The sequence below is a fragment of the Rhinolophus sinicus genome, chromosome 17 (genome assembly GCF_057876585.1).
Source record: "Rhinolophus sinicus isolate RSI-liver-muscle chromosome 17, RSI-T2T, whole genome shotgun sequence".
In the NCBI taxonomy this organism is placed as follows: domain Eukaryota; kingdom Metazoa; phylum Chordata; class Mammalia; order Chiroptera; family Rhinolophidae; genus Rhinolophus; species Rhinolophus sinicus.
Genome location: NC_142517.1, coordinates 2,749,540 through 2,761,503, shown reverse-complemented (window position 1 = coordinate 2,761,503; position 11,964 = coordinate 2,749,540). Strand labels below are relative to the sequence as shown.

Genomic DNA, 11,964 nt, shown 5'->3' with positions numbered 1-11,964 from the left:
GGGAGCAGGTTTCGGGGGGAACCAACCTTGGAACTTTCTGTCGCATCCCCGTCTGTGGGGAGGGAGAGAGGTGGGAGGTTGAGTCAATCGCCAATGGCCAATGAGTTAATCAATCGTCCCTGTGTATTGAAGCCTCCAAAATCACCCCAAAAGGATGGGGTTCAAAGAGCTTCCAGGTTGGTGATCACGTGGACATTCAGGGCGAGGGGCACCCTGGAGAGGGCTCGGGAGCTCTGTGCCCTTTCCTCACACCTTGCCCTGTGCATCTGCCCGTCCTGAGTTACATCCTTCTGTAATGCACCAGTAATGCGGTAAGTCACTTGTTTCTCTGAGTTCTGGGAGCCGTTCTAGCAAATTAATCGAGAACCTCCCATCTATAGCCCATCAATCAGAAGTGCAGGTGGGCTTGCGGGGGGCACCTGACAGGGAAGGAGGCGGTCTTGTGGGACTGAGCCCTTGGCCCGTGGGATCTGACCCTACCTACGGGTAGGTGGTGTCAGGACTGAGTTGAATTGTAGGACGTCCAGCTGGTGTCTGAGAATTGCTTGTTGGTGGGAACCCCCACATTAATCCGCACACGTTGGACGTGGGTGCTCAGATCCCTTACCGTTATGCAGGGCAACTTGGTAAAATCAAAAGTTTAAATGTGCGTGCACTTCTATCCCGAAATCTTACTTCTAAGAATTGGTACTACAGTATAGCCACACAACTACCAAAGGATATACGTGGGGGTGGTTTGTTTTGTTTTTTCACACCATTTACAACCAAAAAATACTGGGGAAATCTCAACACCCGTCACATAGAGTATCTTATCTAAACAGATTAGAGAGCACGCATGTCAGAGACCCACAGGACAATGTCTAAGAAGGACCTGGATGGGACTTTGACTTTTCTAGTACATTGTTTGAAATCTTTACAACTGGGAACAATTTTGTAATTGCCAAACCCATAGAGAGAAAGAAGAGTGTGTGTGTGTGAATCAAATGCACTAAAGTTGACGCGGTGTGGTTATCTCGGACCCAGCTCTGATCTCAGGAGCCCAGCAGCTTTGCACCTCCAGGAACTTATCGATTTGAGAAACATCCAGACCTGTAGAGAATTTTTATAAGTGTTTATATGAGCGAATCTGACGACATATGTCGGAGAGCAAGATCTCAAAAGCTCCTGAGAATAATAACAGTTTTGCAGTTTCTTTGATGCATTTGAGATTAAGGAGGAAACGTCAGGAAGATGACATGAAGGATGCAGGTGGGAGAAGGTGAGGTGGGGATGGGATTACAGGAGAGTTAACCAGATTCTGGGCTCTCTTGAAGATGGTTACTGCTTATGTCAAAGGTGTGTTAACCTAGATGCACAGAAACAACGGACAGGGCTGCTTAAGGCAAAGACAAGCCTTTTACTAAGGAAGTTAGATGCCTGGGGCGGACTACCCGCCAGGGCCTGCCCAGATAGGAATGAACGATCAGGTCACCCTGTCAGCTTCCTGTCCATAGAACCCCTTTTTTCGTCCACAAACTCCTTCACCTCCACCCCTCCCCCACCCCACCTCTCCCCACCTCACCCACTCCTGTCCATGAGATTCGGGTGGACAGGATCTCACATCCACAGCCCCAGATGGCTGGAAACTTCCCTCCCTGGAACTTCCCCAGGACTGGCTTTGCCCCTTAGTCACCAAGTTCCCACAGACCCACAGGCCTCCTGCTCCCCACCAGCTCCTCATTCCAGCCCCCTGCCCACCTGACAGAGGCAGGCGGTTTCTTTTGTTTTTATCTTGATTCTGGGAACCTACATTGGCTGCATTCCTGGTGGCCACGCTGGGACCAAGAATGAAAGTCAAGGACGCCAGGTGGGCTCCCAAGGGAGGGGAGGGTCCCGGAATCTTACTGCAGGGCCGGTCAGGATGAGGCAGCATCAGTTTAGGCAGAATCACATTATAGGAAAGGGAAAGAGAGCAAAAACCAGAAATAACAGCAGCCTAAGAAATGAGCAGACATGAGAGACTCGAACCCTGGGATTTAGAATCCAACCACTTCTCACCACTGTCACTTTGCAAAGATTATTGCGGCAGCCTTGTCAGTGGTCTCCTGGCTGCAGCCTCCCCCTCTCGTGCCTTGCCCACCCAGAGCGGGATGATCCTGTTAGAACATGAGTGGGCCCCTTCGGCCTCTGCTCATCCTCCTGCGTGGGCCACACCTGACCGGGTAAAGCCAAGTCGCTTGTGTGGCCCTCGCAGGACCTGCCACCCGTCCCCTCTCTGACCTCACACTGCAGAGCCCCTCTGCCCCCTGCGACCGTCCCCTCCATCCACACTGCCTTCGCTTCTGCACGACTCTCCTCCTTCGCACTAATGATTATCCAACACGCTACATGTCATGTTTGTTTATCCCATCTTGTCTGTCTCCCACTCTCAGCCCGGCTCCTCCAGGCCGGGGGCTTTGTTTCTGAGCTCTCCAGTGGGTACTCAGTGCCAGAACAGCCCCGACACGCTGTAGGGACAGTGCTGATGGAGGCAAGAGCCACCGTGGCCCGTTGGGGTCTGGCTGGGCAAGGACTGCTGTGTCATTGGTTGGATATCCGTAGAGCAATCTAGTCTGTCACACACCTATGGCAGTGGTTATTCTTCTGAATACAGAACGGGCCAGGTGGCGTAAGGCCCACCGCTCGTGGGACCAGTCACACAGTCCGTCAGCGGGGAGATGGCTCTGCAGAGACGCACACTGTGTGAGGGCACTCGTCTTTCCAGGGCGCTAGAAGGAGATGATTCGAGAGGCCTGGGTCAGATGACAATAACACATGGAGAATAAAGAAGCATCAAGCTAATGAGCCATCTGCCAGGCGGTGAGATTCCCACGCCAGGCAGTACACCAGCCCCACAAATCAGTCGCTGGATTCGACAAAATAGCATCAGGACATTCAACAACAGCGTTGAACCGTAATACTAGCGCTCGCTCCCATTTCTGGGGACACATTATCACAGCTCTGAACCAGGGGGCCAACTGTAACCACCAAGCTGGGGTCACCTCCCCACACGCTCTTCAAAGGCCTCCTGGCTGCTCCCTTTTCACCCCCAGTCACTTGCAAAGCAAGTCTCGTGGTGCCCAGGTCTGACATGGTCCATTCACTGAGCTGCAGGCAAGGGCAAAGCATCATCATCCTTTGAGAGCCCCCATGAGCAGGCAAGGGACATGAAGTGACACGTGCGGGGCTGTCCGAAGGCTGAGGAAGACGCTTCACCTGAAGATGCTGAGCCCACCTTCCCCGGAGCTCCAGGAGGCCCCGAGGAAGTCTGGAGAGCCAGTGACAGTGTGCCAGGTGGAGGCCAGATGGCCGGGAAGAGAAAGGGAATGGCTGAGCCATGGCAGTGGTCAGCCCAGCTCAGGCAGGCCTGGGGGAGACAGGAGCCTGTGTGCACCAGGAACTCTCTCGAGCAGCAAAACCCAGACATTCAACAGATGGAAGGCAGTGGCTTGGGATTCACTCAGAAGGAAACAAGCCGGACACCGCCTCCCAAAGTAACAGGCACTGAGGTCCACTCACCCTCCCCTCCAATGCTTCCCACCGCGAGAGCCCCAAGAGAATTGTGGAACCGGAACCAAAGGCAGCCCCCACTGTGATCTGCAGGTCACATCTGCTGAAACCCCTCCTTTCCCCCTCCTGCTTTTCCCACACTCCCTGTGGCAGCTAACAGAGGGGTGGGGACAGAACAGTGCTGAAACCAGCAAAGAGCTGGTGGCTGGGTCGTCCTAACGCTCGGCTACATTAAAGACAGAAATAAAATTGCCATTTCAGCTCCTGGTGCAGCTGGAAGAGGCTGTCACTCCCTAGAATGTACAGAAAAGTTAGGGGACGGATGTGCATGAATGAGAAGGAACTTTTCCCGTTTCCTGTTCACATTACAGGAGGGCTCGGTCACAGCAGGGGAGGGGGACCTACTGGGGAGATTCTTCTCTGCTAAGTGGTGTTTGGGCTTGGGTCGCGACCACAAATAGCTCAGGGCGCCAGGCCCGCCAGGTGCTTGCTGAGGCCTGCGTGTCCACCGGCGGAGGTCGCTATGGGAGTCTGGTCACATGGGGAGGAGACCAGCCCTGCTGCCAGAGGGTGTCGCTAGCTCTGGGCACTTGTCCAGAGGGCACTTGGAGACAGGCTGCCCACTTGGCCCTGTCCCCGAGGCGACTGGAGTCCAGCGGAAGAAGAGGAGAGCGTGCCTCAAATGTGGGAAGCGGGGAGAACGGAGTGAAGGGGGGAGGGAGAAAGGGGGAGGCGGCGGGAAGGAGCGAGGGAGGAGACGCGCCAGCCGGCGGAGGCGGCGGCGCTCTGGTTGGCTGGTCCCTCGTCCCCGCCGCCCGCCCCCGCCTCCCTCCCACGCCCCGCCCTCCTCGCGGCGCTGGCGTCGAGAAAGTACAGTAAAAAGTCCAAGTGCAGCCGCTCGGCGCAAGATGGGGTCCGGCTCCTCCAGCTACCGGCCCAAGGCCATCTACTTGGACATCGATGGACGCATTCAGAAGGTAACCCCCTTCCCATTCTCCCCCGGAAGCCACAGGGCCCCTCCCGGCGCGCGACCCCGCTGTGCGAGCCCGCCGCGGGGGCTCCTCCCCGGGTGACAGCGGGGGTCGCGGCGGCGGCGGCGGCGGCGGGGTGGGGGACCAGGCGGGAGTAGGGGACCGTCGTCCGTGCGTCCGCGCGTCCCTGTCTGGGCTGTGGCCTCCGACAACTTCGTCCAGGGGTGGCGGGGCTCTGCGGGGCAGGTGTCCCCCACGAACCGGCCGGCCCACCGTGGGAGGGGGGCCTCGCAGGGGTTTTTTTCCATTTCATGGGCAGAGCTTTCTTTGTAACACATCTGATTAGGCTGAGTTTGTACGTTCGGAAGCTGGTACATTAACCTTTTCATTTCCGGCTGAAAGACCCCCAGAAGCCTGTAGGCAGACCTGCGAGACAGGGCCCCTGCCCATGGGGGGCGCCCTCGCAAGCCGCCCGCTGCGAGGACCCGCGCTGCTTCCTGGCCCAGGAGCAGGTGCTGGGGGGCGGGGCTGGCACCGCAAGGGCTGCTCCAGCTGCGTGTCCCCGGTCCCCGCAGGTGGTCAGCTCTGACTGCAGAGAGGGTGACCTGGGCTGCTCTACCTCCTGGGCCCCTGCAGAGAGACTAGGGGACCTACAGAAGGACTAGGTGGCCCGCTGGACCAGCCCTTCTCTGGAGATATGAAGCCCACCAAATGTCCATTGTCCCTAACCAACTTGAATTTCATAGGAAAGGCATCCAGATCCAGAGCAGGCCCCCCATGTTGATGGCCCCTCCCCTTCTAAGCCCCTGGCATGGGTCCAGAGAGTCCTGACCCCTGCTTCTGATTGGCAGAGAGGGACAATCACTGAGCTCGCTTAGAGAAGGGCTCTCTTTAGCTGCCCCGAGACCCCCCACAGGGAAAAGCCAGAGTGAGGCCACCTTCCAAACATCAGCTGAACAGTTTCCCCTAGCTCTTCTCCAGGAGCACCCCAGCTGGGGAGCCTGGGAGGGATGCCCTACAGGCACAGAGGAGGTGTTCTGTAGGTCTGGGGCTCCCGGGGCTCAGATGTGCCGCTGCCTGTGCTGATAGACTTGTCAACAAGCCCCCTCACTCTCACCCCATCCCCGGCTTGATCCCGGTGAAATGAGAAGCACAGGCTGCCCTTCCTTCACGATGCTGCACTTTAGTAGAATCAGATAACAGGGAACAGGAAGCATCTGCTTGGGCAGCTGGTCAGCCCCTTCATGTCATCAGCCCCGGGCAGTTGGTCAATGGCAGAGGCAGGACCACACCCAGGTCTCTAACTCCAGGACCGGGCACCTGTACGACACAGCAGTGTGGGGAGGGACAAACGGCTCAGTACTGTCCTGCTCAGCGTGCACACACAACATGCACACACAATAGACACAGACGCACAAGCATACACATACCACACACACACACAAAAGTGCAAACATGCACACACATACACAGGCACACGTCTTCTGCCCTACCAGATGAGAAGTAGCAAAGATCGGCCTTTTTATCGTTTGAAAGAGGTGAGATGAGACACTGTCACCAGGTCAGAAGTGACAGATCCTTCCCAAGAACTTCCCAAAGGTCTCCTCGAGAAACATGATTGGAAATGGGTGAAAAGTGGAAGAGAGGTTCCAGAGGGCAGGAGGGGAGCACCGCGCCTGGCAGGCTCTGCTGTCATTGTTGGCAGGGTGGTTTTTTACAGGTGACACACCCAAGGTTGGGGTGATCGCCAGGAAAACAGCCCTGCAGGTGGCCCTGGATGACCTTGGGCATTCAGGAGGGAGGCCGTGGCCTCGGGAGGGGCCAGATCTGATGTTGCGAGGGTGCCACCACTTTCTACGATCATGGGCAAGTCCCTTGGGTGCTCTGAGCTATCCTGCTTGTCTGTAAAGTGGGAGAGTCACCTCAGTCTCTCAGAGTAACCGAGATCATGTAAACAGAGCCGGAACGCTGCTGGAACAGGATGGCACTGTGGGTGCTCTCTCTCTGTGTCCCATAGATGCCATTTAACTGAGACAAGTAGGGGAGGAGGTGGGCCATGGTCCTGAAAGCTGTGCCATCCCTGCAATGTCTGTCACTCATTCTTGGCCTTGTTCGGTACCCTCTCCCTTTGCTGTTGACACTGTTGGGATTTGTAACCCTGGTTGAGAGCCGAATCGGTTGGGGTTTCCAAGCTGGAGAAAGGTCACCTCTCACTCACCTCATACTCCGGGTTGACCTGGCACCTCTTGGTACCAGGTGAAGGAGAAGGGAGAGGGAGCCAGGTCCCCACCCCCGGAGAGCTGGGGACCCTGCGCCGGAGGACTCCACTCTGGAAGCTGAGGTGTCTTGTCTGTGACCAGGGCTTGCTTGTTCCTTTCCACAGCGTCCCCTGGCCCGGGAACCCCGGCCTCGGCCCCTGCTCCTTTCTCCCACCTGTGCACAGAGAAAGGTGCGCTCAGCTGGGGTGCCTGGGCTTGGTGGGACCGTGCGCTCGGTGCTGGGGAGTCCGAGGGGCTCCTGCCTGGTGGCTCCTCCGGGTGTGTATTTGCTGACCTTCCCAGTGTGGCAGCAGGAAGCCTTTGTGAGATGCCCCTCGCCTGACCTTGGACTTGGGTTTGGTGAGAAGCCTAGTATGGGCAAGACTGACTGTCTGGTGTGGTTGCCTCCCTGGCCCACGGGCACCTTTCCCCTCCTGGAATGTGTCTGTCCTGCCACCTGGCAAAGCCCCATGAAAGTTTCCTTTCCTCATAACACCTGCGTACCTGCTTGGCCCTCTGCTCAGAGCGTCCTTCTGCTCACTGGCAGGGTCCTTGCCTAGGGCCAGGCAGAGCCATCGAGAGCTCTCTGGGCTCTGGAGTACCTGTCTGCTCCCCTCATGCCTGCCAGGTGACGGTGACACCCCCAACCCTGGCCGTCGTCAGCAATGTCCATTTATCTTCCTTTAAATGTTTGCAACTTAAGATCTTTAAACAGATATTGAAATGGTAAAATAAGCCAAATTGCAACCAAGGGAAGTTGGAGAAGGGGGTGATCCCACACCCTTTTGGGGTTGGTTTCCAGTGTGGAAACAGAAGTGGGGCCAGTGGTGATGGGGAGAAGAGCAGGACATTTTGATTCCCAGCCCGAACCCTGGCTTGCGATGACCTCTCTGTCTCTAGTGGCGTCAGAGCTGGGCTGTGACAATTAATAAGCGTCTCTATTTCAGTCTCTTTTCTAACAAGTAGATCAGCCATTGAAGTAAATCAGCCTGACTGCCTGCTATGCCACAGCAGGTGCTGTCGTATCAAGGACGCCGAGACGTCAGGGGGCCTCCCTCCCCCTCTCTTGCCCTGGTCTGAAGGCCACTTAAACCGGACATGTCCGACCCCTGGAGGCCCCTGGAGGGGGATGGCTAGAGCCTTGAACCCCACTGATGTCATCAGAGTGACAGATAATCACAAGGAGACCTCTCTTGGTAGTCACGCGGAGCGGTGGAGGCCATGGTGCTGGGACAGACAGCCTCGCAGTGCCCTGCTCTGCCACTTGCCAGCTGGGAAGCCCAAGGGACGTTACCTTGTCCTAGATGAAGTAGGTACAGTGGTGGTGCCCCCTGTGGGGTGACTGCAGATGGCACTAAGTAATACCCGAAAAGTGCTCGTCACATGGGGAGGCTCAGTAAACCTGTCCTGTCCTTGGCCTGGGCACAGCATGGCCCCTCCCCACGCCTCAGCCCCTCCCCCGCCCCGGACCTGCCAATGCAGACTCTGGAAGAAGCGATGGCAGGTGACTTGTTGTCCCTTGTTTTGCATCTCTGGGAGCCCACTGTGACTGAAGCACAGAGAGGGAGGCAGTGCCAAGGACCCCAAGACCTTGGGTCCCACTGCCCAGGGCATCTTCACCTCTGACTTGGCAGAGGCTACTCTCGTATTGGAATGGGGGCACTTCCACCCTGAGACGACGGGGTCCAGTAGCCTCAGCCTTTGGGCACTGAGGGGCTGCCTGGCCTCAGAGACGTGCAGAATACAGCTCTGGTCATCAGGGAAGGAAAGCCAGGGCAGAGGGAGGGCCAGGACGTGCACGTCGGACCCACTGGTGTGAACGACATGCAAACGGGTGAAACAGGGAAGCAGCCGGGGGTCTCGGTGCCAGCAACAGGCAGGGGGCAGCAGGGACTGGGCCAGCGGGTAGCCTTGGGTCACTGCAGGCTGGGTCCCAGCACCCCTGTCCTCGGTTTGCTGCCTGTGGGGTAGCTGGCATGCCATCCTCCATCTCTCCTACAATAAGTGGCATAAACTGAACGATCTCCATCCAGTCACCCGCTCCCCCGGCTGCGGGCGACCCAACAGGCCACACTTTTGGGGACTGGGGGAGGTCTTTGGTCAAGAGGGCTAAGAGAGTTCCCAGAGACACAGGGACCTCAAGTGTCCACCTGACAAGACAGCAGCAGCCCACCAGCTGGTCCTGCCCCGGTGAAGGAGTCCCCCTTGTCCCCCACTTGCCCCCCGGGCCAGACAGGCAGTGTGACGAGAGCTGGCCACTTAGACACCCACAGCTGGGCACACGCACTCCTACTCTGTGGAACCCAGCTGGGCAGCTAGTGGCTGAGCTCGACATGGAACCGTACACAGCCTCCTGCTCAGCTCGCCAGGCTGCTGCCTCCTGCTTCTGTGGGTCAGGGGCTGCATTTCCAAAGTTCTGAATCTTTCTGAGAAAACAATATATTCTAAGGTAGTGCACACCTAGAGACCGGCCTTTGGGAGTGAAAAAGTGCACGCACCTGTCCCTGGGCACATAGGTTCACCGTCGTGGTGGGTCACCACGCAGATGCACTCAGCTGCCGTGGAGGGTTCCAGACATTTCCTATGTCAGGAAATATCTCTGCAGGTGACCATCGGGTTATTTGCCTCAGCCCCATCCCCGTCTGCTTGTCACTCCCCCCACCCCCACCCCCACACCGTGTCCTTGTTTCCCAAAGCTGCTCGTCCCACAAGAGCATTTGCCCACAGCAGAAACGCGAAGCACCCCTGGAAACTTGGTCTGGATGCAATTACAGCCAAATGTTTTATTCACTTTGCTTTAGATTCCCTGCTAACATTTTTTCCACCATTTTAAACTGTAGTAAAATACACATAGCACAAAATGTTACCATCGTAACCACTTCTGAGCGTACAGATCAGTGGCATTAAGCACACTCACATTGTTGCACAACCATCAGAACCATCCACCTCCAGAACTTTTCATCTCCCCGACTGAAACTCAGTCCCCGTTCAACACTAGCTTCCCCTCCCCCTCCCAGCCCCTGGCCCCACCATCCACTTCCTGTGCCTATGGATGTGACGCCTCCAGGAACCTCCTGTGAGGTGATCACACAGTATTTGTCCTTCTGTGACCAGCTTACTTCACTCAGCACCATGTCCTCTAGGTTCCTTCGTGTTGGCACAGGCGTCAGAATGTCCTTCCATTTTAAGGCTGAATACCTTTCTATGGTGTGTTTATACACGTTCTGTTTGTCTGTCCAGCCGTCAGCGAATCTGCCCGATATTTTTTAAACCTCAGTCACTTCCATTCTCATTTCCTCAGTTTACAACGGTGTATCCTTGTGTCTTCTGACAAATTTTGGGTTCCCTGCAGCCCTCCCCATTTCCCAGGCGTAGTTGTTCGTCTAGGAGGGTGGTGTGTGGTGTAGTCTGTGACATGTGACGTGTCACAGGCGGGGACAGGAGGACATGCTTTTCAGGTTCAGCTGCACTCTGTTCAGTCACCAGGAACGTGGTGCAGGGTCGAGAGCAGGGTTCTGGAGCAAGCCTGTCTGCATTTGGACCCGGCGTGTGTGCAGGCTGCTTACGTGCTTTGGGGTCTCCGTCTGCGAAGTGGGGCGAAGGGAGCATCTGCCTCAAAGGACTGTGATTCAGTGTGTGAATGTATGTCATCTGCTGTCAGGGGCTAAAGTCGTGGTTGTTTTTATTTGTTTGTCATTTATTTATCCGTGTTGTCGATTCAGGACAGCTGAATGTCTGGTTGAGGAAGACTCACTGAGACTGGTAGCCTCATGCTCACAAGTTGGCCGGTGGCCACTGGGCACCCCGCCATGGCTCCAGCACAGGGCCAGGTGTCCAGGTGGCCCACTCTGTGGGGTGGAAGGCCGGCCAGCCCACAGCGCTTCCAGCTCAGTGACTGCGTGCGGCTGTGCTTCCCAGATGAGCCCCCAATGTGCCCTCGTTCCCGCATTCTTCCCACCCAAAAAAAAAAGACCACAAATGCCCTTCATTTCTCCTCCAACCCTTTCAGAGGTGGGGCTGCCATGAGGAGGGAGCGAGGGTGACCACTCCGTGTAGGCATGGTCCCCAGGCTGCAGGGTCATTTGTTCTGCTGGAGGAGGTGGTGGTGGCAGTGATGGCACAGTACTTAGCAAGGGACATCAGCCTTGCTGCTAAAACAAGCTGTGCTCAGAGAAGGCTTGCCTGGCCACTCACTGTCCATCACGGCCCAGGAGCACTCTGCTGTGTGTGTCACTTGGTTGCTGGCCACACGTCCCCCACAGGTCCCCCATATGCCACCTCAGACAGCTGCCCGGCTGAGGGGGTTTTGGGGGAACAAAGAGCCAACCGTGGAATGGCAGGAGTTGGTGGCATTCGTCATTGTCAAGCGCTCCTTGGTTTAGCCCAGAGCACTGCCGTCAGGAAAAGCTGCCACCAAATGACAGCTTTAGGGTGACCAGGGCACTGTCTGTCCAGATGGGGTTCAGTCACCTTGGGGGCCAGTGGCACATTGCGCTAATTTATTTTGTAAGCACAGCAGTTAATGGAACCCGGTGATTCAGACTCTTTATCCTCGCAGCTTCTGCCTTTGGGATTCTACAAAAACTTTTATGGCCTTACATGTAACAGAAGAGGAGGGAGTACATGCGGCATTATCTGGAGATCTTTAATAATCTCTCCACCTAGGCTTACAATTGCAAGAACAGCTAACACAGAGCGCTGTCGACAGAAGCAGCTGGGTGTGGCTGGCGACCGCATCTGTCCCATGTCTGTTGCTCCCACCGTTTCTAAAGTGCTTTGGGAAACAGCACCCAAATGGTTTTCATTCGTGGTTATGTAAGTTTCACACGGGGAGATTTACGATGTGAGTGGTGGTTAAAGTTTCACAATTAGTGGTCATCGTGCTCTGACATCTGTCAGTGCAGCATGTCATGCAAGCCTGGAATGTTTACCATCACAATTAATAACATCCAAAGCCTAGAAGCTATTCAGGAAGTGCTGGGACATGTGACTGCAGAGGTGGCCAATGACTGCATGGCCATTTGGACTCCTTCGGACTTAAGACACCCCCTGAGCCGCCAGGACACGCCGCCATGGTCCCGACATGTTTGAGCCCCAAGCAGCAGAGATGGGAGATGGCATCTGTGCCCTCCTGGCAGACGGCCTGGAATAGTCCAAGGAACGAGAGTCCACAGAGGAGCTGCCTGTGGCCAAGTTGAAAATGGGGC

General features: G+C 56.2%; 1 protein-coding gene across 7 annotated transcripts in view; it reads left to right on the top strand.

The window, feature by feature from the left end:
- Positions 1-4,353: 4,353 nt before the first annotated feature.
- Positions 4,354-11,964, top strand: part of PDE9A (phosphodiesterase 9A) — a 95,674-nt gene continuing 88,063 nt past the window's right edge. For 2 of the 7 annotated variants that reach the window (XM_074324826.2, XM_074324821.2), the window contains exon 1: positions 4,354-4,505. In XM_074324826.2, coding sequence (XP_074180927.1) covers positions 4,437-4,505 — 69 coding nt within the window. In that variant the 5' untranslated portion in view covers positions 4,354-4,436. The remainder of the gene's footprint in view (positions 4,506-11,964) is intronic. The other 5 variants (XM_088794399.1, XM_074324815.2, XM_074324824.2 and 2 more) reach the window with 4 other exon arrangements.